Consider the following 26,538-nt stretch of genomic DNA (forward strand, 5'->3'; position numbering starts at 1 on the left):
TTCCTTGTGTTCTCTCACCTGAGCCAGCACAGACCCAAGGCTGTGGAGTGATGACAACAATAACGGTAATAATACTGCCCACTAATAACGACACCGTTCAGGTGCCGGTCTCCAAACCCACACAGTCCTACAGTTAAAGGTGAGGAAACTGCCGCCCAGAGAGGCAAAGCAACTTAGCTGAGGTCACACAGCTAAAAAGTCACAGGGCCGGGATCTGAACCTCATGACTGAAAGGCCATGACGTCCCAGAGCCCAGGACATTGCTGGGTCTCCCAGCTGAGCCGGCACCAGCTGTAGGCAGCTGTAGCCCCAATTCTGGCCACCAGGCCCTGAGCCTGTCCCTCGTGGCCACCCGCTAATTAGCCAGGCGGCTTCTGCTTGCTCACTGGCTGCTTTGGATAATTCTCCCAGGGAAGGCCGAGCTTGCAGGAGCAGGAAAGGTAATTGCTAATTTGCACGAGAGGAGACAAAGGGGACAAAGGCGCCCTTGGCCGCCCAGCGCAGCCTGAGCGGGTCCCACACCCTCCACCTCACCCACTACCCACCGGGACAGACTCCCGGGACGTGTCTGTCCGCAGGACACATCCACACAGCCCCCAGCCAGGCTGGGTCACTGGACCAAGCCCCAGGAAGAGCCAAAGAGTGTAACGGCCCCTGGCCTCCTGTCGAGCCCTGCAGGGAAGGGGTAGACAGGGAGCTCAGCGATTTCAAAACAAACGACCCCTGTAAGTGTTCTTCCATTTTCTGGGCACTCTGTACTGCTGCCCATGAACCTCACAACAGCCTGGGGGTGGTACTCTTCTCGGCTCCGTTTCCAGGTGAGAAAACTGATGCCCTGGGAGTGGTAGTGACTGCCCAAGGCCACCCCGCTAAGAGGTAAGGGAGGCAGGAGGCGCCCTCCGCTGTGCCCTCAGTGGGGACTGTCCAGTTCCCCTCTCCCATTTTGCAGCTGAAGAAACGGAGGGCTGGAGTCTACGTTACAGAATAAGTACAGGCTCTGGAGTCCCCGCTCTGCTCTCACGGCCTGTGTGCTTCAGGACATAACCTTGCCTCATCGTGCCTCAGTTTCTTTGTCTAGAAAATGGGCCTAGAAACCCCCGAGTTGTGCGGGCACCGAGGAAAGGCACGGGGGCCTTAAAGGCGCTGAATACAGAGGGGCTCCCTGACCTCTCCTTCAGAGGGTCACACGGTCGGTCTAGTGCCCACAGCGGGCTGGTGCAGGGTGGCGCTAGAACCCGGGGCCCGTGAGATGAGGGTTGGGGCTGCAGCAACGGAGGAGCAGAAACTGGTGGGCAGAGTCCCCCGTCAAGGGCTAGGCGGCTCACTCGCGGCCAGGAAGGTGGGCCAAGGGACGAAGGGGCCCCTGCACAGAGCCCACCTGCTGGTGCCCGGCTGAGCCATGGCAAGCTCCCTGGGAGGAACGGCCTGGGCTGGGGCTAGGTCGGGAGCCACTCCAAACCAGGGCTCCCCATGCCAGCCCGGCTTGCACTCCCCGCAGCTCAGCTTCCTCATTCATGATGCTCCACCCCCCACCCCCCAGAGCTGTCCTGAGGCTCGGGCGAAGATCAGGACGAGATAAGGCACCGGCCAGGCTGCTGGGAGACCAGTCTGGGGACCCAGCCCTCCCTGCCCAGCAAGGCCAGACACCGGATGGACAAACAGGCCGAGTGGACAATCACATGAGCTCAGACCTCTTCCTCTTCTTGGGGACCCCAGACTCCGCCTGCCTGTGGCCTGAGCTTCCCCACGCTCCGGGCCTTTCGACACCCTTACAACAGACCTCCTGACCCACCAAGCCATGCCTTACAAAACCTGCTCGGGGACCACAAATCTGAAAGTCGCTATTATTTCGTGGTGCCAGTGATAGGTAAGCACGTGTACACGCACGCTCATCATGCTCGTGGGGTCAGGCGCGGGCTCTGGACAATCTCCACTCCCCCGGATCCCCAGGGTTCCCTGAGCCAGGAGACCCACATTTTAGCCTTCTATCGGCCCTGCCTCACCGTGGCCCTGGGATCGCCCCTTCTAGGCCTCAGTTTACCCCTTTATAAGTTGGGACTATTCCTTCTGCCCCCTCTTCCTCATGGACTTCTTAGAAGACTCAAGTGACAGGACAGATTCCAACAATGGTGAACATAGTTCAAAGTCATACACATGTTAAGTTCTGGTTTTAAACATTTACTGAGCTCCTCCCACAGGCAGGCACACAGCTGGGTACTTCCACACATGCTTTCTGGGATGTCTCCCGTCTCCCATCCCATCAGCCCTGTTACACAAGCATCATATCACCATTCTGTAGATGACGTGGAGACTCCGAAGATGATTTTCCTGAGGTCACATAGCCAGAAAGGGGTGGGCCCAGGACTCAAGCTCAGGGCCATCTGAGAGTCAGCCACACGGAGTGAGGAGTTAAGACAATGGTGTTCTCTTTTCCAAGGACCCATGGGTCTTAAAATCCACCCTACAGGTTGAACAAATGGGTATCAAGGCCCTCTCACTAGCTCTCACTGGGACAGGCTATGAGAGCTCAGAAATAATTCTGTTCTGGGGACTAAGGTCCTGAGGGATAAACTGTGGTCTTTTGACTCCCAAATACAAGGAGTGGGGGCAGCTGGGGACAATGGCCTCCTGGCCTTTCCTCAAACCCACTTGACATACTCCTGCCTCAGGGCCTTTGCACTTACTGTTCCCTCTACCTGGAATGTTTTTCCCCCAGATACCTGCATAACTTGCTCCCGCACCTCCTTCAGGGCTTTGCTCAGAATGTCACCTACTCAGTGAGGCTCTCTCTGACACCCTGATTAGAATTCTAATACCTCCCTCCCCAGCACCTCTGATCCTCCTAACTCTGCTTGGTTTTTCTCTACAGCGCTTAGCTGCATCTGACAAGCTGGGGAGCTTTCCTCGTTTATCATGTGGTGTCAGCCCCCACTAGGCTGTCAGCTCTCTGAGGGCAGAGATTTTCATTTGCATCTCCAGAGCATGGCACACCGCCTGGCAGAGCAGTCGTTGCATAGGTATTTGAACAACTGAAGTAAACTGAGGCTCAGAGAGGGACAGCATTGGGCCCCAGGCCACACAGGGAACACAGAGGGGCCTGTGTAGGGGAAGCAGCAAGGGGAGGGGGGCGGTATGTACAATGTGTCTATCCGAGAGACCCCGGCTCCCTGCCTGCACCCTCCACATCTCAGATCCCAGAGGCAGGACTCAAAATAGAACCTTCGCTGCCTTCTTGACTCCTGATTTAGGGAACGGGGTCCCCCTGAAAACATCAACTGCTACAGTGAGGGTGGTGGTTCCTTGCCTTTCCAGTGGCCTCCTTGGGAGACAGTTCTCCCCTTTCACATACAGGGTGCTGGGGGCAGAGGAGGGAGGGCACCACTCGCTCAAGGTTGCTGGAGCAAAGCCAGACTTCAAGCCCTGCTCAGGCAAGTCAGGCTCACGTACCTTCCCCCGTGTGGGCCCCATGCTGGGTGCTGGGTCCAGGAGGCAAGGAAGGGACCCGCCTGTGGCTAAGGGAGGGAGCTGCCTGCTGGAAGTGGCAGGTAGCCATAGCTGGGAGCAGCTGCTGGTCAGTCAGCCTGCCTGGGCTTACATCCGGGTGCCGCCCTTTGCTCACAGCAGGCCTCGGGCAAGTTGCGTAAGATCTCTGCCTCGCAGGGCTGTTTCAGGAGCTCAGTGTGCAAACACACAGGAAGCACTTAGTGCAGGCCGGCACCTAGTGGGCACTCCATAAATGTGTGCTGACACACCTCCAACCACACTATCCCCATCTCACCCTCATTACCACCACCCCTGCCATCACCACCATCACCGCCATCATCATCATATCACCGTCACCACAACCGCCTGTCCCCTGCGATGCATCCTGAGCCCTACCAGGGCAGGACACACATCTGTGGGGCTCACCACTGTACCCCAGGAGTGTCTCTCCAAGTTGCTGAGCGAACTCATGAGTGAATGGATGAATGAATGAATGAATGAATGATGAATTGGCTTTTATGGAGGCCAAAGCAGCTGACACGAGGAGGAGGAGACAGACCCATTCCTGTAGCCCCTCTCCAGCCCACCCCCCCCTCGCCGCCTTGTGTCTGTAGCTTCTGCTCCCGTTTAGGCCATTGTGCCCTAGAACCCAGAGCCATCCTGGGCCTGAGACTTCAGTCTCTGCTCTGCACACACCAGACCAGACTCGGCTCCCTAAATGCCTCCCTCCCCATGGTCCCCTGTTCTGCAATGTCCAATAGTTCCCGCTGCCTGAGATCTGGCCTTCTGGGGTCCCATTAAGGGACCGGCCACCAAGCTACATCGCCCCAGCCCCAGACCTCCCATCAAAACAGCATCTCTCCCCCTCTTCCCACAGCTGTGTCTCTGTTCCACCTGGGCTTCTCAACATGGCCAGGAGCGAGTCCAAATGTCTCTGTGACCGCCTGCTGACCCTGCCAGCCTCCTCTGGCTCCCTCAGCCCTAAGACTGGAGGAGCCTGCTTGTCAGGCAGGTCAGACGGCCCTAGACAGGACCCTGACCATTGCACCAGCCCTCATGTCAGCCCTGCAACAGCCCTGGTCCTTTTGTTCTGCAGAGGAGGCAACTGAGGCACAAAATGGAGAATGAAAAGGTTTGAGACATTTGTTTAACAAATATTTACTGAGTGCTGACTAGGCACCAGGTGCTAAAAACACAGCAGTGAGCAAGATAGCCGATATTCCGGTCCTCACAAAGCCCAAGAGGAACTCACACACAAAGACGGCACTGGTCAGAGGTTAATAAAGGCTCCAAAGTTAGAGGAAGGGGCAGAGAACATGGGGACAAAAGGCATTTTGGAAAGGCAGTCAGGGAGGGCCTCACTGCAGAGGTGACAATGTAGCAGGGCCCAGTGAGGGCTGGGGGAGCAGCCTGGGGGACAGTGTGTCTAAAGGTAGTGAGCAGGAGCCCACAGGTAGAGAGAGGGGCCACAGCTGGGCCTGGTGGGTCCTGGTGTCCTTTGCTCAGAGGCTGATGGGGACCCACAAGAAGGTTTTAGCAGAGAAGGAACATGGTCAAGTTTGCCTTTTTAACACAGCCATTTAGCTATTGTGTGAAGAGGGAGGAAATAGGAGGAAGGACAATGAGCTAGTGCTGGGGACGGGGTGACAAGAACTGGGGTAGGGGGGTAGAAATGGCCCTGCGCTCCCCACAACCCCCAGAGGTTACCTCCCTGGGAAAGGGGGACCCAGAGGAGCCAGACATGGGGATGGCAGGGCTAGCTTGGGGCCACCAGGCAGAAGCAGCCCCCTTAAGCTCAGCAAGCCTGGTACAACAGGGCCAGGGGTTGTCTGAGCCAACCAGCTGGATGGCACATTAGGCCCTAGGCTGCCCCCCGCCACCAGCCCGTGTGGGTACCTGGGACTCCCAGCTCTGGGAGGGCAAGGATCATGTCTGTCCCGTTCACCACTCCCAACACGTAGTAGGTGCTTAGTAAATTTTTGAATGAACGAATCGGGAGTGAATGGATTGCCTGCAGCCCTGTACTGTTTGCCAGTGGTTTCTTGTATTAGGCTGAGTTCCTTAAAATAATCGTAACGGCCGCTGATCTCAGAGCTTTGCTGCGAGCCAGCCCCCACCCCCCAGCTCAGCCTCTTACGCTGCATCCAACACAGCAGGTTCTATTGTTATGTCCATTTTACAGAGGAAGAAACCGAGGCCCAGGGAGGTTAATCAATTCCCCCAAGGTCACTCAGCTAGTAAACAGCACAGCTAGGATTTGAACCCAGGACTGGGTTATCCTCAGCTACATGTTAATACCTCCTACCTGGGGATCTTATAAATGACACCATCGGCTCAAGTGTAAATCCCCTGAGGGCAGGGGCCCTGTTAACAGCCTCAAGGCCCTGTCACATCTGAAGGGTTGCCTTGGATCCCCACCAAGGCTGAACTGCCATCCTGATAAGGAGCCGGGAACTTTTTCAGCAACGGGAGGGCTGAGCAGTGGCAGAGGAGGGAGGCAGGATCACCATCTTCTGAGCCTGGACAAGGGCTCTCTCCACAGCCTACCTCATCCTTCCCGTCCCCACTGCCACTTCATGTCCCCAGCACAGGAAAGGGGGATCGAGTCCCCAGGCCCCCAGCCCTGGATGAGACAAGTGGCTAGTTCCTGGGGCCCAGTCAATGTCAGAAACCCCTCCGCATCAGAGGCCTTTCTGAAGACCCAGGGCCATTGGGCTGGCCTCTCACCTCTGCCTCTTGCCTAAAAGGGCAGAAGCCATGAAAACTGAGCTTCAGGACCTGCAAGAGAAGCGGGGCGTTAAAACCACACGCATGGCGTGCACGGCTATGGGCACGCCACAGCGATCCCAGCCACGGCGGCAGCAGCAGTAGGGACGGTCGGCACTCATGGAGCCCTCGGCCACGGGCCCACCTCAGCTAGGCTCGAAGAGCCCTGAGTCTCACAACAGTCCAGAGAAGCAGGCCCTCATATTACCTCCATTTTAGGTGTAGAAACTCAGGCACAGAGAGATTGAGTAAGTTGCCCAAGTCACACAGCAAGTGCATAGTGGATTCAGGATTCAAACCCAGGCAGCCCAGCTCAGAGCCAAGTATACCGGGGAGAACACTTAAGGGACTGGATCCCTCTGGGCAGGGAACTAGGTGGCGTGCAATGGGGTGGGCTGGGCACTTTGTACCCCCTTGGTGGCTGCTGTTTTGTGGTTGTTGCTTTAAGTCACATATGCACATTACCTCGAAAACATACTTCTCTTGCACCCCTTTGTCCACAGCACGCTTTCCCCTGTCCCGGAAGGACATCTCCCATTTCTTGACTCACCTCCTCGTAAGAGCCTTCCTTGGTTCCTCCCTAGTCTCCATTGACCCCCCTCCGTGCCACCCAGATTAGGCACTGGCCATCCACCTCCTCCCGGGGCTGCTGGTGGCTGCCTGTGACACTGGCATTGAGCTCTGCCTTGCCTCGTGCTGGTGGGCACAAGGCTCCCCCTGGGTCAGCTGCAGTGCAGCATGCCGGCCGACCAGCTTGCTACGTGGCCCCATGCCATAATCTGGCTCTCCCTGAACCAAATAATCCCTCGGTGACCCTGAGAGTCAACCCTACCAGTAGATCCTGTTTGCACCTAAACAGCGCGTCCCAGGGTCAGCACACTCTGCCAGATAGACTCACGGCCGCCTCTCCGTCCCGGGAAGGGGCACTGGGCAAGCCTGTGGAATACCACAGGGACCCCAGGATCTGAGACTTGTTGTCAAGAGGCTGAGTGATATGGGGAGCTGAGGACACAACAACCTCACCAGCTCAAGTCCCTGCTCTGCCTCTTATCAGCTGTGTGGCCTCAGGCCCATTACTCAACCTCTCTGAGCCTCAACATCCTCATCAGCAAGAGGAGGATCACAAAGGGAGCCACGTTTGGACAATCACATGGAGTCATGTGCAGACGGTGCTTAACAGAGTGCCTGGCTCTTCGTAAGCGGGCCACAAATACTAGCTGTGTCACGACTGTCATTGTTTTTGCTCAGCGGCAGACGTTCACTGTGTCCTTCGTGTATTTCAAACTATCCTCACAACTCTGAAAAGTGGTCGATATTAGTATCCCCATTTTATAGACGTGGACACAGAGGCTCAGAGAGGAGGGCGGGGTGTGTCTGAGGGTGCACAGCTGGTTGGTAAGGCAGGATTCGAACCCAGGGCTCTCTGGCCCAGGGAGCATGCTCACTCTCAGCCCCAAAGTGGGCAGCCTGGACCCGGTGAAGCCCACTGCCTCTCCCGTACCTCTCCGCTCTAGCTTCTCCCGGCCCTGCCCCAGACCCCGTATCCCAGGTCCAACTGGCCCCAGCCACACTGCAGGTGTAAGAGACAAAAGCTCCTGTTTCCTGTGCTGAGCACCTGACATGGAGTCTCTCTGCACCTCCCCACGGCAACCCCGTGAGAGCAGTCATACCACTGGGCCCATTTTACAGAGGAGGAAATTAAGGCTCAAAGAGGGAAAGGGACTTGTTTCAAGGCCACCCAGCTGGTGAGTCGCAGAGTTCAGTTCAAACCTGGGGCCAGTCTGTGCTCCAAAGCCCCACTCAGCAGCACCGCTTCACCGAGTCTCATCACAGGCTCTGGGGTTATTGATTCAATCACAACCAGAATCCTAATTATAGCTCCCTTTCATCGAGGGCTCCACTATGTCCACACCCCGGGATAGTTGCCTCTGTATCAGACAACAGAGTTTAGAAGGGAGGTATAAGTGAAGCCACAGCTGTCATCACCCCATCCTGCAGACGAGGAAACTTAGGCTCAGAGAGGGGAAGTGACTCGCCCAAGGCTGCACAGCGGTGAATGGCGGAGCCTGGACTCAGCCCCTGCCTCCACATGCCCCACTCCTCCTGTGACTTGCAGGGGCCTTACATTCAACATAAAACCCTCTGCCCCAGCCCACTCCTGTCCCAGCTCCAGAGCTCCCGGAGAGGACCCCCTCCCATGGGCCTTCCCAGAAGGAACCCTCTGAGGTGCGAGAGCTCTCGTCTCTCTTCCCCTTGGCCTGGGCATTTCCTACTGCCCCACAAAGTGCTTCTTAACCACCCGTGCTATGTGGTTTGGGGGTCTTTGCGCTGGGAAGAGGGGTCTTCCAAGGGCCCTCGACTTGGAGCGGCAGGCCCTGCTCTGTGGCCTGCCTGCCAGGCTTGGCTTTAGGACATCTTCCCAGCTACTCCACAGGATGTGGGTTATCAGCCACTTCTACACAAGGGGGGCAAGAGATCGGAGCAGGCAAGCCGTTTGCCCAGAACCAGAAGCTGGTGGCGGAGCTGGGATCCAAACTCAGGTCTATTGTTGGCCATGTTACTCTCTGGTCTTCCCTATTTTCGCTCTATCCCTAGACAGCCCCTATCGCCTGGGCAGACGCCTCTCCCTGTCCCTAGGAAAATGACAACGCCGCTATTTAAGCATTTCACATGATTCCCTCCCTGGGTTTTCCCAACAAACCTGTTGGAGGGAGGGGCAATCATCAGACCCATTTTTCAGGTGGAGAACTGCAGCAGCAAGAGGTTACTTAGCTAGTCGCCCGCACAGGCTCTGCCTGGGTTTGCTAACCTGTAGAATGGGGTCATAACCGCCTCCCAGGGTGGCTGAGGACCGCGCAAGACTGTGGAAGCCAGGGGCTCTTGGAGACACGCCCTCAGGACGCTTGGAGATGAGGCCCCAGTGCGCTTTTCTCCACCCGCCAGCATCCAGTCAGGGCCTGGCCTGCCAAAGGAAGGGCCCCATGTCTCCTTGAACATTTTCTCAGCCCGGGGATGCCGAGAAAACGATGAGTCATCCACCCAAGCATAGGCCTCCCAGGAGCCTGCAGTCGGGTCCCAGCCGGGGCGCGGGAGGTTCCAAGCTGGGAAGGGGGCCCCGTGGACACGATGACTCCCGAGCTGGCCCCCCGGAGCCCTGAGTCACCAGCTCCCCACAGCCCCCCACTGCCACATGCTGCTGGCCTTAAGGACAGCTCCCGGACACCACCCACTGGCCCCTGAGCCTTCACCCCAGATCTGTACATCTGTCCACATTCCTGGTGTCTTAACCTCCCCTGCTTCCACCGAAGAAAACTGGGTCAACCCTGACCTTCGAACAACCCTTGCTCCCCACCTTCCCTGTCACTCGGTCCCAGTCACTCCACATCTTGTCCTACGGGGGAGGCAACCCCTCTTCTTCGTCCCAGGCTGGCCTTCCCTCTCTGCACCTCACAACTCCTTCACCTCCTGTTTCCCCTACATGGAATATGTCTCCCTCCTGCCCGGCATTCCGAGGGTTCCTTCTAGAACCCAAATCTGACCTTAGCTCCCTCCGCTAAAAAACCCTCCTGTGGACTCCTGGCTTTCTGTCACGATGACACAAGGAGATAAGGATACACCAGCTCCTCTGAGTGGCTTTCCAGATCCTTCTCTCCCATCTGGCCCCAAGTGATTTCACCAGCTCATCCCCTCAGGACCCCACAGCGGTTCTCGAGCTGATCTGACCATTTGCCCACCCCCACCCCATGTGAAATGTTCTGCGGAGCACGCTGCTCCGGGAACGTGGCCCCAGTCGCCTCCGTCCACAGCCTGCGCTAACCTGTGAAAACCTGCCCCACCTCCGAGCTCTTGCTCGCATTCCCACCCCCTGGAATGAGCTCCTCCGTGTTCTGCTCTTGCTGAAAAATGTGTTTGGGCCCTCCAGGTCCAGCTCAAATGTCGTCTTCCTGAGGACTCCCTGGACTCTCTCGGGTAGGAGGGACGGTCTGGGCCTTGGGGCTCCCGAGGCCCTCCGAGTGCAGAAGCCATGCTCTGCTGCCCCCCACAGCGGGCAGTCCCTTTGGGCAGGGGCTATTCTATGTCCTGTGGACACAGCAGCGAACCAAACAGGCTGGTCTGCCCTGGCAGAGCTCACAGCCTTGTGGGGAGACAGGTACTAAACCTATAAACTAAAAAACATACCTAATGTCGGGGGCAGGGGGGATAAGAGCTATAGAAAAAGATTAAATAGAAAGGGGGGTGAGAGGGCCGCCTGGGTGGCTCAGCTGGTTACGCGTCCGACTTTGACTCAGGTCATGATCTCAGGGGTTTGTGAGTTCGAACCCCACATGGGGCTCTGCGCAGACAGGGCAAAGCCTGCTTGAGATTCTCTCTCTCCCTCTCTCTGCCCCTCCCCCACACTCATTATCTCTCTCTCTCTCTCTCTCAAAATAAATATAAACTTTAAAAAAAGAAAAAAAAAAGAAAGGGGTGAGAAAAGGGTCCAAGGGACCTAAAATGGTAAAACAGTCCTGACTAGGTGATTGGGGAGGGCCTCTCTGAGGAGGTGGCATTTGAGCAGAGACCCAAAAGAGGAGAGGAACCAGCCATGTAGAGATATGGGAGAAGAGTATTCCAGGCTGGGGGGAGACAGCCAGTGCAAGGGCCCTGGGGCAGGATTGTGTTTGGTAGTGTTTGGAAGAGCAAAGAGGTCGCTGTGGCTGAGACCCAATGGGCAAGGGGAGAGTGGAGTGAGGTGAGGGCAGCAGGCAGCTGGGGCAGATCATACAGGGCCTTGGAGGCTTCAGGAGAGACTCTGGCTCTCGCTTTGAGTGAGACGGTTGTCTTGGAGGGTTCTGAGCAGAGGCAGGTGAGAATCTGATTTGCTTTCTGCAAAGTTTTCTCCGGCTGCGTGAGCCAGAGGGGCTACGGGGGCGGGGGGGGGGGGTGGTCAGAGTGGATGCAGTGGGGAGGGTGGAAGGAGTGGAGGTGGTGAGAAGGTAAAACCTGAGATGCATTTGCAAGGTCAAACCAACAGAATTTGCAAATGAGTTGGATGGGGAAGGAGGAGCAGGAAGAGAGGAGTCCTCAGTGGAGTGTGGGAGCAGGGGCAGGATGGGGCTGCCCAGACGGGGACAGCAAGAGAGCAAGTGAAGGGTGAGTGACTGAATGTGCAACCAGCCAGGTTTGGGGGCCTGCCTGTTCACCCCCAGCTCTGGCACTTTCTGGGACCTTGATCTTGTTCTGTCCACTCTCGGCCTTAGTTCCCCCCCTTCCCAGGCTGGTGAGAGGACTGGATGCTGAGGGAGTGGATGACTTCGTGGGGAGGAGGGTCGGGTCTGGAGCAACAGTTGAGGTGAGGGGGTGGGGAAGCCAGCGGGGAGGGGAGGGGTGCCATCTGTCTCCCACTAGGCTGGGTCTGGGCAGGTGGGGGGATGCCTCGAGCTCTGAGAAGCTTTTGTGGCTTGCCATCAGACGAGGGGGCACCATGAGCCTGGGTGCAGAGAGGTGGAGAGCTACGGCCCCTGTGGACCCCTGCCTCCACGCCCTGTAGCTTTTAGGGTCGGATAGCCATGGAACCCAAGCCCTGCCACTGCCTCACAGAGGGACTCGGAACGTTCCCTGGCCTCCCTGATATCAGGTTCTCACCCACTTCACAGAGTCTAGGGATAATTAAGTGAAATAAAGTATCTGGCACATGGCAGGGGCTAGAAAACCCAGGAGATGTGCTCAGACCCCTGCCCAAGCAGCCTCACTGTGTTCTAAGATCCCAGAGCCGACCCAAGTCGAACAGGACGGGAGCAGGGGTGGGGATGGGGAGTGGAAAGGAGAAGGCCTCCAGAATGCTCATCCTACTACCTTTCCACCCGGGAGATGCCTACAGGCCTCGGTAGAGTCCCTACCCTCACCCCTCTACACCACTCTCCTTGACCTCTGGGACCCAGCACCCAGCACCCAGCACCAGGAAGAGACTCAGGGGCAGGAGGGACCAAAAGAGCAGTCCCTGTGTAATAACTAGGGAAACGGAGGCTCAGAGCAGGGCAGGAACCGACCAGAGCAGAGAGACCCTGAGCTTTTAAGTCCCCAGGCCTGGGGGTTCGTGCCACGCCTATGCCCCTCATCAAGGCTCTTCCGGTGTTCTGTGCAATTCAATACACTAACCAACCCCGAACGGCACTGGAGACATAGAAATGACTCAGATACAATCTCCAGGGAACTAACAGTTACTGCCCACCAACTATGTGACAGGGATTTGGCTGGCTGCTTTATCTCCACTGTTCCATCTAATATCCATGACATCTTTCATCACCATCCCCATTTTCTGGATGAGGAAACTGAGGCTCGGTGAGATCACAGAGCACCTAACATTTCCTAAGATATGCACATTCTTCAGGTTCTGCATTGATTCATGCATTAATCTTCATACCAGTGCTATGAGGGAGACAGAATTATCAGCTCCATTTTGCAGATGAGAAAACTAAGGTCAAATTGGTGAAAGGGCAGAGCTGGCATCTGAATCCAGGAGCCTGAGTCTTGAAACCCCAGGCCCTTCCCCTCCGTGTATGTCAGGGTGGGGTAGGGGCAGAAAGTGGACTCAGGAGTCCTTGTTCTAGTAGGCTGAGCCCTCTCTCCCAGAAGGGCATACCCACCCTCCACGGTGCTTGAGGAAGGCTGGAAACAGGGAGGCGCCTTGGCCACCGTCATGGGGACAGGGACAAGGCATCATTTCTCCTGTCCACTGCCTCCCTCACACTTCACTTCCGCAGCTGCTGAGACTCCGGGGGCAGCGGGGGCCAGGACGGCAGCTTGGGCCGATTCTGTTATGATGAAGGACACCCCTGTCAGCACTGCACTGCCAGACTGATGGGGTTTCTTCCACAGGAGCTTGAACATGTGTACACGCACACACTCACGCTCGTGCTCTGCCAATGCCCACACCCCAGGTGCTTGCACATCTGCCAACACAGACGCCCACGGTCACACACACTCACAAGCACGCAGTCTCCCCTCCACCTGTACACACACACACACACACACACACACACACACACACTGCCCCGGGCACACGAGCATCCCCAGCCTGCACATGGACAAGCACACTCACACCCACACAGTCACACTGCCACACACACACACACACACACACACACACACACACAGCCTCCTCATGCACACACATGCTCTACCCCATGAGCACACACGCACCTGTGCACAACACTCAATCAATCCCACAATCTCTAAGTGGAGAGCTGGCTTGGAGAAGCCCAAGTTGGCCTGGGGCTGAGTCAAGCTCTCGACCTTCGTCCCTGGGCAGCCCCAGACACAGGCTGCCCACCCCCCAGTCTTTCCAGTAGCATTTTTAGAGTCCCAGATGGGCCTCCTGACTTTCAGACACCCCAGGACAAGAAGGCAGTCTTTGGGGCCATGCCAGGTTTTAGCCAAGGAAGAAGGGGGTATCCTGTCCTCGTGCCCAGCAGAGAGTGACCCAGGACCTGGAGGGGAGACCCCAGGAAGGCAGAGCCTGATCCTCCAGCATCACCCAGGCTCCAAAATGAGCCCCCAGAGTGCCTGAGACCACATCTGCCCAAATCACCGAGGCTTAATTGACAAAATTGCCCACTTCTGACACTCAGGAGAAATCTGAACAGGGCCCACACCAGATGCCATTGTCAACCTTCTCCTCAAAAGTCCCACAGGATCCAGGCCTCCTCCCTTCTTCTCACTCCTTCTCCGTCCTAGTGAGCCCCAGGAAAGTCCCCTGACACCTCGTGTGGAGCCAGTCCTGCCTCAAGCACTAGCCTGTGACATCTTGAACAGAGGGATTCTCATAAACTATAATTCAGATTAAGGTGTAATGGACTGAAAGCTTGTCACGAAGGGACTTGTGCTTTCCAATGGATCAGGCTGCAAGACCCCTCAGATGAGGTAAGAATGGAGATGTGTGCAAGCAGTCCCCAAGCTCAGGGCCTGCCCCTGTCAGCAGCATGGCGCTAAGGAAGTTCTGAACCTTGCTGAGCCTCAGTTCACTTATCTGAAGGATAGCGAAAATAACGTCATTGACCCCCGGGGGCCATCCTGGGAATCTGACAAATTAGTGTGTGTCAGCACCCTGGCACAGTGACAGGCACATAGTAGGTGACTCAGAAATGGTCAGTGTGGTGATAACTTGGAGAAAAGCAAGAAACATCGAGGAATTCAAGCGAAGGTCATGGCATATATTACACTGTGCGAAGTCAGAGGCCATTTCCCGCCCAGACCAGTGGCCGCAGGTGCCAAAGGTTTACACAAAAGCTCTGGGGAGAAAGACCGAAGACTGAGAAAACGCTCTCCACTAAATGAACGTTGTCTGCAAACTGGGAAAAGACCACCATTAGTCAATTTGGCCAGCGGAACACCTGGGGTCCGGCTCGCAAAAGCCTAATGTTGACAGTGGGGTTTGGCAAGCTGGCGTTTCCCCTCGGGGGAATGGGGCTCTAATGGGGGGATTCATGGCCTGTGATGGGCCCACAACGCCCACTGCGGAGCACAGAAATCTGCATTCCAGTCCTGCCCCCTACCAATGGAAACCGCCTCTCTCGAGGCCTCAGTCTTCCCATCCGGAAAATGGTAGAGTTGAGCTGAGAACATCTATCTCCAAGGAGGTCCTGGGAGTTGACAGATGGCCCGGGGCCCTGCCCCAGTCATAACCTGTGGCCCTTGCAGGCCCCAGGGACAGCCCACTCAAAGAGACCAGGGGAAAAGGAAAGGGGCTGGTTCACTTTGTGGTCGACGCTGGAACGAATTTAGAGGGTCTCGCGTCCAAGGGGTTTGCTTCCCCTGCGTGGCAGCGCACGGAGGCTGGAGCAGGCCAAACACAAGAAATAATAAATCCTAACCAGGCTCTGCCCAGTCAGGAGGCCCCGGCTGGCTCTTGTCATAAAAAGATCTTATCCCCAAGAGCGCCCCGTGCCGCTGGTGGAGGACTCCGCCCTCCTCCCCTCAGCCCTCAGCCCTCCGCCTCCACTTCTATTTCCTGTGACAACCTGCAAACTGAAGACCAACTTGCCTCTCCCCCGCGCCCAGGCTCTGGCTCGACCCCCGCCCCGCCCCGCCCCCGCCCGGGCCCCAGCTGCAGGAGGCCCCGGCACAGAGCAATTCCCCTCGCCCTCCTCTCCGCCCTGGGCCCGTCCGGACAGATTAAGCCTTTGTCACACACACCCAGAAAAGCTCAGGGCCAGATGGGACAGGACAAGTGGTGTCAGATCATCGACCCGCGGCCGGCCGGCCGGGACTAGGGAAGGGCCCGACCATAGCACCGCATATGGCTGTGGGAGGAGGAAAGGGGGCCCAGGGAGGGGGCAGCCAGAGAACAACATGGAAGAGAGATGACATACCATGGCCACCCTTGGGACCGCACACCACGCCGGGGGCCCTTGTTCAGCTGCTGGACGACCCAACTCCCACACCCCCTCTTGCCTGAAATCGGTCTGCCTGTCCGCCCTCCCTTGGTGGCTCCGTGCGCGGGCTTCTTTATCACATCCTTCGAGATGCCCACCTCCCCCACCAGCTGGGCGCCCAGGAGCAGGCAGAGTCTGACCCGCCCCTATACCCAATACCAGGCCTGTGGGCACTGAACAAACGCCTCAGACGAAGGTTTAAGGCCCAATGACCTTCACAAAAACCCACCCAGGACAAAACTACAGGATGTCTCCCAACTGCCACCAGAGGCAATGGCAACTTTGTGTGTGTGTGTGTGTGTGTGTGTGTGTGTGTGTAGGCTAGTGAAGGTAGGGGATGTCCTTTGCACCTTTCAAAGAAGGTCCCATTCAGCCTCTCCCAGGAAGAGGCCATGGCTGGCCCAGAATTCCCAGCAGGATTTGTTCCTCTTAGATCAGTGAAAAGAAAAATGGAAATATAAAAATAATAATAACTGAGCCCCAGGAAGGTGCTTGGAGACGGGGGGTGGCAGGACCAGGGGCATCTCCTGCGGCTGGCTCCAGTTGGCTGGGCGAGCGGCAGGTAACAGGCTCTCTAGGGACCAGCAGGCCAGGCAAGAAGGCACAGGGAGCTGGAGGGGCAGGCTGTCAGAGGAGGGTACGTCTGTTCTGCTGTGTTCGTTGTTCCCCCTCCCTCCCCACCCCACCCCCCAGCCTGGGCAGGGAGACTTGGGTCCCCTTTCCCTGCCTCCCAGGCAGGTGGTCCTTTGAGGAAGGCTTATTATTGGTCTGGGAGTCAGGGTGGAGCCTCATGAGGCCCCTGATGCCAGGGGCAGACAAGGCAGGTCAGCATGGGCCTCATGAAGGGTCTGAAGAGACTAGCTGGGCTTCGAGGACCCGGAACCCAGGCCTAGCACTGAATTTCTGCATGTGGCCTGCATGGGTGTGTGTGTGTGTGTGTGTGTGTGTGTGTGTGTGTGTGTGTGTGTGTTCGAAATCACCCCTGCTCTGCCTAGACAGCAGTATGGCTAAGAGGATAGGGAGACTGCCCCAGGATGCCCACTCCCTAGGGAAGAGGTAAACCCACGCAGAGAAGCAGTGAGCCAGCTGCCAACTCTGAGGGTCACCTGCCTCCCAACTCCAGGAGTGGGTAGAGTGGGGGACCCTGCTGCCCGCTAAGAAGATTGAGCCAAGACTCTCAGCTCCCTGGGGAGGGATAACCAGGATGGGGTAGGAGGTGCTAACTGGCCTGGATGGCTGAGGGCACTGTCGCAGGGTAGGGGGCACAGATCCAGTCAACCACCTGGTGGGCCACTGACCTGGAAAAACCACACTTAGATTGGGGACACTAGCCCAAGATGGGGGAGAACCCAAGGGGGTAAGGAAGGCAGGGTGGGGAAGACCGACCTACGCTGGGGAAAGGCACTGACCCATACTCCCCTTAAGGGAAGGTGGGCACTGATTTGGGCTGGGGGGGGGGGTCCCCTGCCTCCATCAGGGGAGGGGACAATGATCCTGACTCCCCGGGTTTGGGGGAGAGCACTGATTGGGGCTGGGGGGGGGGTCCCTGACTCGCGCAGGGTGGGACACTGCTCCAGCCTCCCCCTCCGGGAATCCCGCCCCGGCGCACCCCTCGGCCCGGCCCCATGCTTCGGGTCCGGCCGGAGGCGGCAGCGGCGCAGATGGGCTGCTGGCGGCCGCAGCGGCAGCGGCGCGGTTATCAGCGCTCCTCGCAGATGGGCCGCCCGCCCTCCGCGCTCACGGCTCCCCACTCCCCGCGGCCTGCAGCCCCGTCCCCTGGGCGCGGGGGGGAGGCGCCTCCGGATCCGCTCCCCGGCTCCCGCCTCCCTCCCTCGCGGCCCCCTCACCCCGCGGGCCGGGCCCGGGCGGCCGCCGGAGGGGGAGGGGGAGGGGACAAGTGCACTTTTCGTAACGACCGAATCAATTGTGTGTGAAGAGCCCGCTCCGGCCGGGGACGGGGCTGAGCGCGGGGCGGGCGGGCCGGACGGGGGAGGAGCACAGAGGGGGGAGCGGGGGAGCGAGGGAGGGAGGGAGGCCGGCGCGGGGCGGCCCCGCTCGCTCGCTCGCTCGGGCCGGGCGAGGCCGGGGAGGGAGCGAGGGGGGCAGGGAGGGAGGCCGGCCGGGCCGGGCCGGGCCGGGGGCTGAACACACTAATGGAGGGTCTCCACGACGGAAAGTTCAAAGCTCAGCAGCGCCCCGGGAGCAGCCGTCCCCCCCCCAGCCCCCACCCGTTGCAGAACAATGAGGTCCCGGCGGGGGAGCCGCGGGGCCCGCGCCGCACGCCCTCTCCAGGGCGCCCCGGGCCGGAGGGGACGCCCCCGCCCGGCCGCCCGCCTCCTCCCTCCCGGCGGCTGCGGTTCCCCGCCCCCTCCCCCACGCCACCCCGCCCGGACCCGGCCGGCCCCGGGGACGGGGGAGGGGAGGGGATGGATAGGTCAGGCCGCCCCCGTCCCAGGGAGGGGGGGAGCTAGGGGCCCGGGGGGCGGAGGGGGCGCCCCACCCACCCGCGCGAGGCTGCTCCTGCGCCAGGCTGCGGCTCGGGCCGCCCCTCCCCGGGCCAGCCCCGGGTGGGGTCTGGGAGACAGTGCCCTGGAGGGCCCCCCCCCCCACCCTGGCGCTGGGGAGCCGAGTGGACTCCCCGTCCCGTGGCTGCCCCTGTCCCCCCCCCCCCCCCCCACAGCACCACCCTCCACACACACACACACACACACACACACACACACACACACCGCCCAGCCGGCCCGGGGGCGGGAGCGCGAGGCGCCCGGGACAGGCAGCCCCGGGGCGGGCGGGGGGTTGGGGGGAGGCTCGGGCTTCGGAGCAGCCGCCTGCTGGCGGGGGGAGGGGACGGGAGGACGGAACATGCTGGGGTGAGCAGCCCGGGACAGCCCGCTCGGCAGGGCCACGGCCCGGGCAGCGGCGCAGAGGGGGGCAGGGACGCCCCGAACCCGGAGCGCTGCCTGGGCGGGCCGGGGCAGGCGGGTGAGCAGAGACGCGTGCGCCCCGGGCGGGCCAGACCCACGGACAACCTCAGGGACACACGTTCGGACACACATCCACACCCCCACACCCCGCCCCCGCCCGCCCCAAGCCCCGCGGCGGGACCGGCCCGCGGCCGCCGCGCGCGCACTCACCGAGCCCGTCTTGACCGGCACATACACCACTTGGCCCATCTTGGGTTCCCGGCCGCTGCCCAGGCGGAAGCCCTTGGAGCGCACCCAGAACTGGAACTTGCCTTTCTCGCCGGCCGCCGGGCCGCTGCCCGCGCCGGTCCCGCCGCCGCCCTGCAGGACCTCGGCGATCCGCTGGTATTTGCTGCGTGTCACCGTCTTGGTTTTGGCCGAGTCGCCGTAGGTGCGCAGGCACCAGTCCCGGAACTGGCGGCCCAGCTCCGAGTCCCCGGGGCTGCGCTCGCGCTCCCAGCCCCCGCGCAGCAGCAGCGTCGGCTTCGGCATCCTCCCGCCGCGCCCGGCGCCCTCGGGGGCGGGCCGGCCGCCGGGCCGCCCGGTGCCGGGACTGGGCTGGGCTGGGCCGGGCCGGGCCGGGGCGCGCCGCGGCCCGGGCTGTCCCGCGGTGTGGCTCCGGCGCGGCTGCTTGATGGGCACGGGCGGCGGCCGGACGCGCGGGGCTGCGGCGCGCTCTGTCCTGCTCGGGCGGCGGCAGCGGCGGCGTTGGCGGCGGCGGCTCCGGCTCGCCTCCTGCTCCGCCTCCTCCTCCCCCCCGGCCGGGATGCGGGAGCGATGGAGGCAGCTCCGGGCCCGGAGGTGCAGAGGGGGCGGGCCGCCCCGCGGGCGGCCGGGGGAGGCGGGAGGCGGGGAGCGGCTCCGGGCGCGGGGAGCGAGACCGAGCCTGGGCGCGGGCGGCGGCGGCGGCTGTCAGCTCGCGCGGCTCATCCTGCTCCTGCTCAGGCTCCCGCTGCCGCTGCTCTTCCTCCTCCTCCTCCTCCCGCGCCCGCCTCCACCACGCCGCGGGATCCCACCTGTTAGAGCGTCGCAGCCTTCGCCGCCGTCCCCCCCCTCCCTCCCGCGCCCGCCCGCGGGGCCCAGACCCCGCCCCGGCCCGGCCCCTGGGGGCGCCGGGGCCGCCGCGCCCGTAGCCGCGGAGAGGGCAGGAGCCGCAGGCGCGCAGTGCCCAGCCCAGGGACCGAGTTCCTCTGTCCGGGCCTGGCCGGGAGCCTCGCAGGCCGCTCTCCGCCCGGACCCGGCGGTCTCGCAGGGAGTAGGGCGCAGACCCCGCCTGGCCACACGCGTCCCTGCCTCCCCGGGCGGCCCCGCCCGATTTTAGTCCAGCGCGGGCGGTACCGGGCAGGCGCCCTTCCCTCCCTCCCGCAACTGGCCTGATTTCTCCGGTGCGAGCCCGGCGCCAGAAGAGCAGTGTTCCCCCTGGGGAACCCCGAACCGCCGCCCTTTGGGGCCCCCAAACTTCCTTCCCTCTCCCCTCACCCTGAATTCCCCCGAAGTTTAGCCGGCCTTACTTCTGGCAGTCCCACTGCTCTGGGACAGCCCCAGGCCCCAGGAAAATCGTCAACATTGGCCCGTGGCCTCACTCAGGCCAGCTCCACCAAGGCTTCAGGCCACGCTCAGCACACCCACAAATTCATTCCCAAGACACCCTGCCTTCATGCGTGCACCTAGAAGCTCTTGCTGAGTAAACTGAGGTAGTCCCCTACCCTCTTCCTCCCTGGGCAGGACTGACCTTGGGGTAGAGCTGACCCTCTCCCCCTTAATGAAACCACTAACACAAATAAAGGCCCAGGCCAATTCCCCAGTATTCCTGCCCTCCTTTCCTAACAGGTTGTGAGGAATTACTTGGTTTCTCTCCTTAGTGTTCCTTGGCGGCCACCCCCATATTTCCAGGCCACTCCTGTAAGTCACCAACTCAAACCTGAGGCCCAGACTGTGACCTGTGCAGGGCCATTTTCTTCTTCTAATAGAAACCAGTGGCTACCCCCAGCCAAGGTCCCACACCCTGGAACCTACAGTGTGCCATGTGCTGGCATCTCAGAGGCAGAGAGGATTGGCCCATTTTACAGATGAAGGCCTAGGGCCTGGAGAGGTAGCCTGACCTGTTCAAGGTCATGCAGGGAGGAGGGGAAGGTTGCAGCCCAGGGCTGTCTGTCTCCTGCTACCACACCCCACATGAAGTCTCCCCCCGCCATCCCACTGGGAGGAACCCCCCGCAATGTATGTGCCTACCCCACTTCTCCCAGTAGACCAGGGAGCTCCAGTCCAGCACAGGACCCATGTCTGACTCATCCTTTTATGCCCAGGCCCTAGCACAGTACCAGGTACACAGTTGGTGCCAATAAATGCTGAAAGAACCGAAGAGGTCTCCCAAGTCCCAACCTCGCACTGCATTTCACATGGAAGATTTATTTTTAGATAATTTACATTTCCATGTTACTTTATATACACCAACAACTCCACAGTCATTTTTCTTCTTCATCTCCCCAAAAGCTCTTTTTGGTTCCATGCTGGCGTGTCCATTTTTCGGAGATTACTACTGGGGCTCAGAGAGGGGAAGGCACCACCCAAAGGCTACCCAGCCCCGGAGGTATGCTTCTGCATGACTTGGAAGCCCCACACCCTGACTTTTCCAATATACCCGTGGACACTTGCCCTCACAGCTGACTTCCTTCCGGAGAGGAAAAGTGCCCTCACTTAGCATTGTGAATGACCACCCTCAGCAAGGGTGCCTTGGTGCCTAGGTGGTGGGGCCCCCCCCATTGGAGCCCAGGTCTCTCTCTTCAGTTCCAAGACCCAGTTGAGTAACCACTAAGCCAGACCACCTGTCCATGAAATCTGGGTCTTTGCCCGCCTTTCAGAACCTAGAAACCTGCTTACCAATCTTGGGCTGGGTTCTATTGTGGCAGAAGATGTAGCACAGTGGAAAGAACATGGGCTTCGGGTAGAGTCAAACAGACTTGGGATGGGATCCTGACCGCTCTTTTCCAGGGCATTCTTCATGTCCACGGGTCCCAGGTGGCTGCTTCCCAACTGAATAAGCCCATCAGTCCACCCTTCACTGAACCCCAACTTCATCAACTTCATCACCTATTTAATGGCGTGGGTGTCATGGATGTAATCATATACATGAGAGCGCCTGGTATATAACAGGTGCCCAATAAATGCCATTTTCTCCTTCATACGATTGCAAAGTATTCAAGGAGGAAAATGGGGATTGTTGATACTTTTTGTGTTTCATTCATTCAACAAACATCTCTTGAGCAGTCATTATGCACCAGGTGCTGGGGATCTAGCCAGGGGATTCTGAAGGTCCTTGCCCTTGTGGAGCACACTAATGGGTGGGGAAGATGGCCACTGAACAGATCAGCCATCAATAATGACAGCTTTGGGGGGTGCACCTGCCTGGCTCAGTCAGTAGAGCATTCAACTCTTGATCTCCGGGTTGTGAGTTTGAGCCCCACTTTGGGAATAGAGATTCCTTTTAAAAAATTAAAGAAGAAAATCTTTAAAAAAATAATTACAGCTTGAGGAAAGGGCCTTAAATGAAATAGGGAGCTGTGATAACAAATGGACACAAGGGACGGCTTTCCTTAGGGGATCAGGGAAGGCCCCTCTGAGGTGGTATATTTGAACAGTGACTTAAATGACAAGGAACCATCTAGGCTGTGTTCTGAGGGAAGAGCATTCCAGGCAGAGGGAATAGCATGTGCAAAGGCCTTGAGGTGGGAAAGACATTGGCATTTTCTAGAAGCTGAAAGAAGGCCAGGGTGGCTAGAGTGAAGTGAATGAGGAGGCAGGAGACCCTAGACTCTGGATTGCATTCTAAACGGGATGCAAAGCCACTGGTGAGTTGTAAAGAAGGGAGAGACTGAGGAGCAGAGGTGGAGTGAGGAGTGGAGGGCAGCCCAGTGGTCTGTGATCAAGGTGCCTGGAGGTCAGAGGCCTTGCCCTCTCCTCCCGTGTGTCAGCTTACTCTATACTAGGCACATCTCAGCCTCGTGCCCCAAAAAAGTACCGGTAAAAAAGTAGAGGTGGCCGAGCAGAAGAACGAGCCCAAAGCAAAGCCCCTTCTGCTGAAACGGATCCCTGGACTTCTAGCCTGTTCATGTCAGTGGCATCCTTTAGCAGAGGTCCTGCCCCAGAGCATGCTGGGGGCGGCGGGGGGTGGGGGGGGGGGAGGTAAGCTTCTCACAATGTCCATCTCAGGGAGGGGGACGGTCATGGTCCTAGGGGACAACTGCTCCTCTTTTCTTCACATTCCAGCCACCTGCCAAAAGGACAAAGTAGGCTGTCCCATTAATCATAGGTCAGTAGATCCCCTGGAGTTTTTCTTTAATGCTGACAGTACTATCCTGGATCACAAGAGGCCACCGATGAAGGGTCTGTAGAGAGTATACAATACAAACTCTGCCTTTTACAGATGGGTAAACTGAGTCCCACAGAGGGGAAGAGGCTCAGGGCCACAGGCATAGCCTTTACCTGATTTGGCCAGATCACCTGTATTTCACTGAGCTCTGACTCTGGGCCTGGGAATGGGTGGGGGGAGGGAGAAGGGGAGAGTGCGGCGGGTGGAGGGAGGAAGGTGATGGGGTGGGAATGCCTACGACTCAGAGGTGAGGTGGTCCCTTGCTTCCCCCTGGCCCCCCCCCGTAGTCTGCCTGGGCACACCCCCCTGCTGTTCCAGGGCCACCTCACCCAGAAAGGCTTCCTGACCCCTCAGTTTGGCTCAGGGACCGCCACGGTTCCTCACCCTCCGACCCCTGGGCTTTCCCCATCCCGGCTCTGACCACACAATTTCACATTTACCTGGTTTCCTGTACTTACCAGTGCCCAGCACAGGAGCTGAGGTTTAACAATCACTGAATAAATTTTTTAAAAGTGAGTGAATGAAAGAGTAAATGGGCTGGTCCTAAAAATGCACACCTCAAAGTTGATGGCATTTTTCACCATACTACACTGCCTCCCTCTTAACCAGTCAGTCTAGCAGCATTTAGTGTCTCCTCCCGGCATGCTCTGCTGCTCAGTGACCTGACGTGGGTTCCTTGCTCTAAGCCTCAGTTTGCAACGCTGGTAAAGTGGGGATAAAAGTTACCCCTGACTCACAGGCCTATTGTGAGAATAAGCCCTCGATAAGTATCAGCTCCTAGCGTGACTATGTCTGCCTGCCATTTATTTATGTTTATGTTATATTTATGTTTATTTATGTTTTGAGTGCCCTCTGTGTCGGATGCCACGCCCAGTGCTGGGATACACGAGGTGGACCTGGCCCCAGCCCTCACGAAGCCCAGGGAAGAGCTGACTTTCCAAAGATTGTGACAAATGGGTTGAGAATTAGAAAACAAAAAGGTGCCCCGAGAACATATGGTAGGGGGGCTCGGGTGAGCATCCCTGAGAAGCCCTGCCTGAGGGCTCCTTGGACAGAAGCACTCGGGGCAAAGAGAAGAGGAGGGACAAAAGTGTCTCCACATCTCCAATGGCCCATGGCATGGTGCCTGTGGAAACACAACCCAGTGGGAAAACATTCTGTCCACCTCACAGAGTTTGAAAACCTTTAGAGTCCAGTGTCTCCCTTTTCCAGAAACGAAAGCATAAAGAGACAAGGAATTTCATTCAAATGTCACCTCCCCAGAGGAGCCCTCCTTGACAGCCCTTTTCAAAATAGTCCCCCAGTGATTCTATCTTCCTGCCCTGCTTTATTCACCTTCCAAGACTCAGCACCACCTTCCAGTATATGTATTTGTTTCCTTGTCTCTGTTCATCTCAGTACTGGAATGTATGTTCCCAGAGGGCAGGGATTCTGTCTTGACTGCAGTATCTCCAAGTCCGGAATGGCCTGGCACATAGTAGGTGTTCAATAAATAGCTGTTGAATAAATGAATGACGAAACCCCAAGTGTGTGTGTGCGTGCGGATGTATTGTAACTAAAAACTGAAATGAGATCCAAGATTTATGTCGAATTAGAAAGGAAGGGGGCTTTTCTTTCTGTTATTAATTGTGTCTTTTGCCAATCGCCTCCCTTCATCAAGCCTCAGTTTTCGCGTGTGTAAAATGCAGCTAGCACCTGCTTTGCAGAGTCATTGTGAGGCGCCAATCAAATGCGGTGCAAAGCGCCCAGATGGGGCCTGGCGCACAGTAGGTGCCCTGTGAGCAATTCTGTTTTTCCGATGGCGCCCTTGGCGGGAGAGGCTCATGGAGGGGAATCCCCTGGGCCTGAGCCTTCCTGCATGACACAGAGGAAGCTGACACTGGATCTGTCCCGTCACTTGAACTTGCCGGTAATTTATTGATGCTGGATGCTGGCACCTAGTAGCTTGCCGGGTCAGCCTCAGGGAGCAGGTGTGGGGCCCCCGAGGCCTCCCCCCAGCCTCAGCCAGGTGAAGCAGGATGGGCAGAACAGATCTGCATGGCCCAAGAAAGCAGATAGATTAGCCCTTACAAGCCCCCTACGATATGCCAGACACTGGGGGACTGGGAAAAAATCCAGGTGTAGTCCCTGGCTGGCCTGAGCTCATAGAGGAGGAGAGGGACATAATTCATAATCTGAGCAATGATGAAACAGTAGTGAGGGCTGCATGAGAGACCATGTGCCAGGAACTTTTTACATATAACCACATTTAAGCCTCATGTGATGTCTTGTTCACATTTTATAGGTCAGAAAAGGTCTTCAAGGAGAGGTCAAATGATGTGTTCAAGGTCACACAGCTAGTGAGTGACGCAGGGAGAATTTGAACCCAGATCTGACCAGCATCCAAGGCCCAGGTGCATGTGACTTGCCACCCTGCCCCCACCAGGCTGGCTGGGCTAAGGGGCATGTAAAAAACAAAACCAAAAAACCCAAAGAAAGAGCTCTGGGAGTTCAAAAGTGAGAAAGGAGGGGAGGCCCGTTCCTCTAGCTGGCTGTCAGAGGATGGGTGGAAATACCAAACAGGGGATGTGTTTCAGGGCAGGGAAACATCCAGAGCAAAGGCTCAAAGGTGGAAGGGGAACGGTGTGTTTGGAGTGTGGTTGGCATGGCCCTCCGTGAGACCATGCGTGCCCCATGAGGGGGCAATGGGCACGCTGGGGCCTTAAATTCCTCATGGTTGGGCCATAGGGAGCCATGGGAAGCTACTGAGCAATGAAGCCACTGTTTCGCCCCGACCTGTGTATCCAAGGAGGCTGTCCAGTTAGGCCAGAGGGGGCCTGGCGTAGAAGCACCTCTGACGTCCCTCCACCCCCTTTCATCAGCCCTCTGGGCCTGCCGTGCTCACCGGTTCCGGAACATCCTGCTCACTCTCACCTCCGTAGCTTTGTTCTCCCAGGATCCTTCCTCCCAGAGTGCCCACTCTACCTGCCCCAGTCCTTCTCGCTGTGCAAGTCTCCCTTCCAGGCCCCTTTCCTCCATGGAGCCCACCCTGACCACCCCGGCCCTCAGCTGCGTGCCTCAGCCTCAGAGGCAGGGCTGGGCAAGGGCCCATCCCCCACCAAAAGCCGCAACAGTCGCCACCCACAGCGGCCAGCTATTGCTTTCACCTGCCTGGCAACACCCTGCTGCCGGTCATCCGAAGTTCCTTTGAGAAACTGCCCCTGCCCCACATTCAGAGCATGTAGCTGGAGCATGACTGACCTGAACACTGGTCACGAAAAAATCCCATCCCCTGGACCGATGTGACTGTGGCCAGATTTCTGACAATATCATTCGAGCCCCTGGATTCAGTCATGCTTGAAGGCCCTTTTCATTTTCACCTAGGTCTCCTTGTGCTGGATTTCTTGCAAACCAAAGATGCTGATCAGATGTGCTGTCTGTTCAATGCAGTTTGGGCCTCCTCTGCTCTGGCCCAGACGGCAGAACCAGCTTCCTCACTGGATTCCTGGCCTGTAGGTTTTCCCTTCCACCCGGATCCAAAGGGTTGCTCTTCTCAATTATGGCC

At 58.3% G+C, this 26,538-nt stretch overlaps 1 protein-coding gene across 1 annotated transcript in view; it reads right to left on the reverse strand.

Moving 5' to 3' along the window:
• The window catches only part of NOL4L (nucleolar protein 4 like), a 124,028-nt gene extending 104,790 nt beyond the window's left edge, over positions 1-19,238 (reverse strand). The window contains exon 1 of the mRNA XM_060615143.3: positions 18,797-19,238. Coding sequence (XP_060471126.1) covers positions 18,797-19,117 — 321 coding nt within the window. The 5' untranslated portion in view covers positions 19,118-19,238. The remainder of the gene's footprint in view (positions 1-18,796) is intronic.
• Between the last annotated feature and the right edge of the window lie 7,300 nt (positions 19,239-26,538).

This window comes from Panthera onca, chromosome A3, assembly GCF_046562875.1.
Source record: "Panthera onca isolate mPanOnc1 chromosome A3, mPanOnc1 haplotype 2, whole genome shotgun sequence".
NCBI classification, from domain to species: domain Eukaryota; kingdom Metazoa; phylum Chordata; class Mammalia; order Carnivora; family Felidae; genus Panthera; species Panthera onca.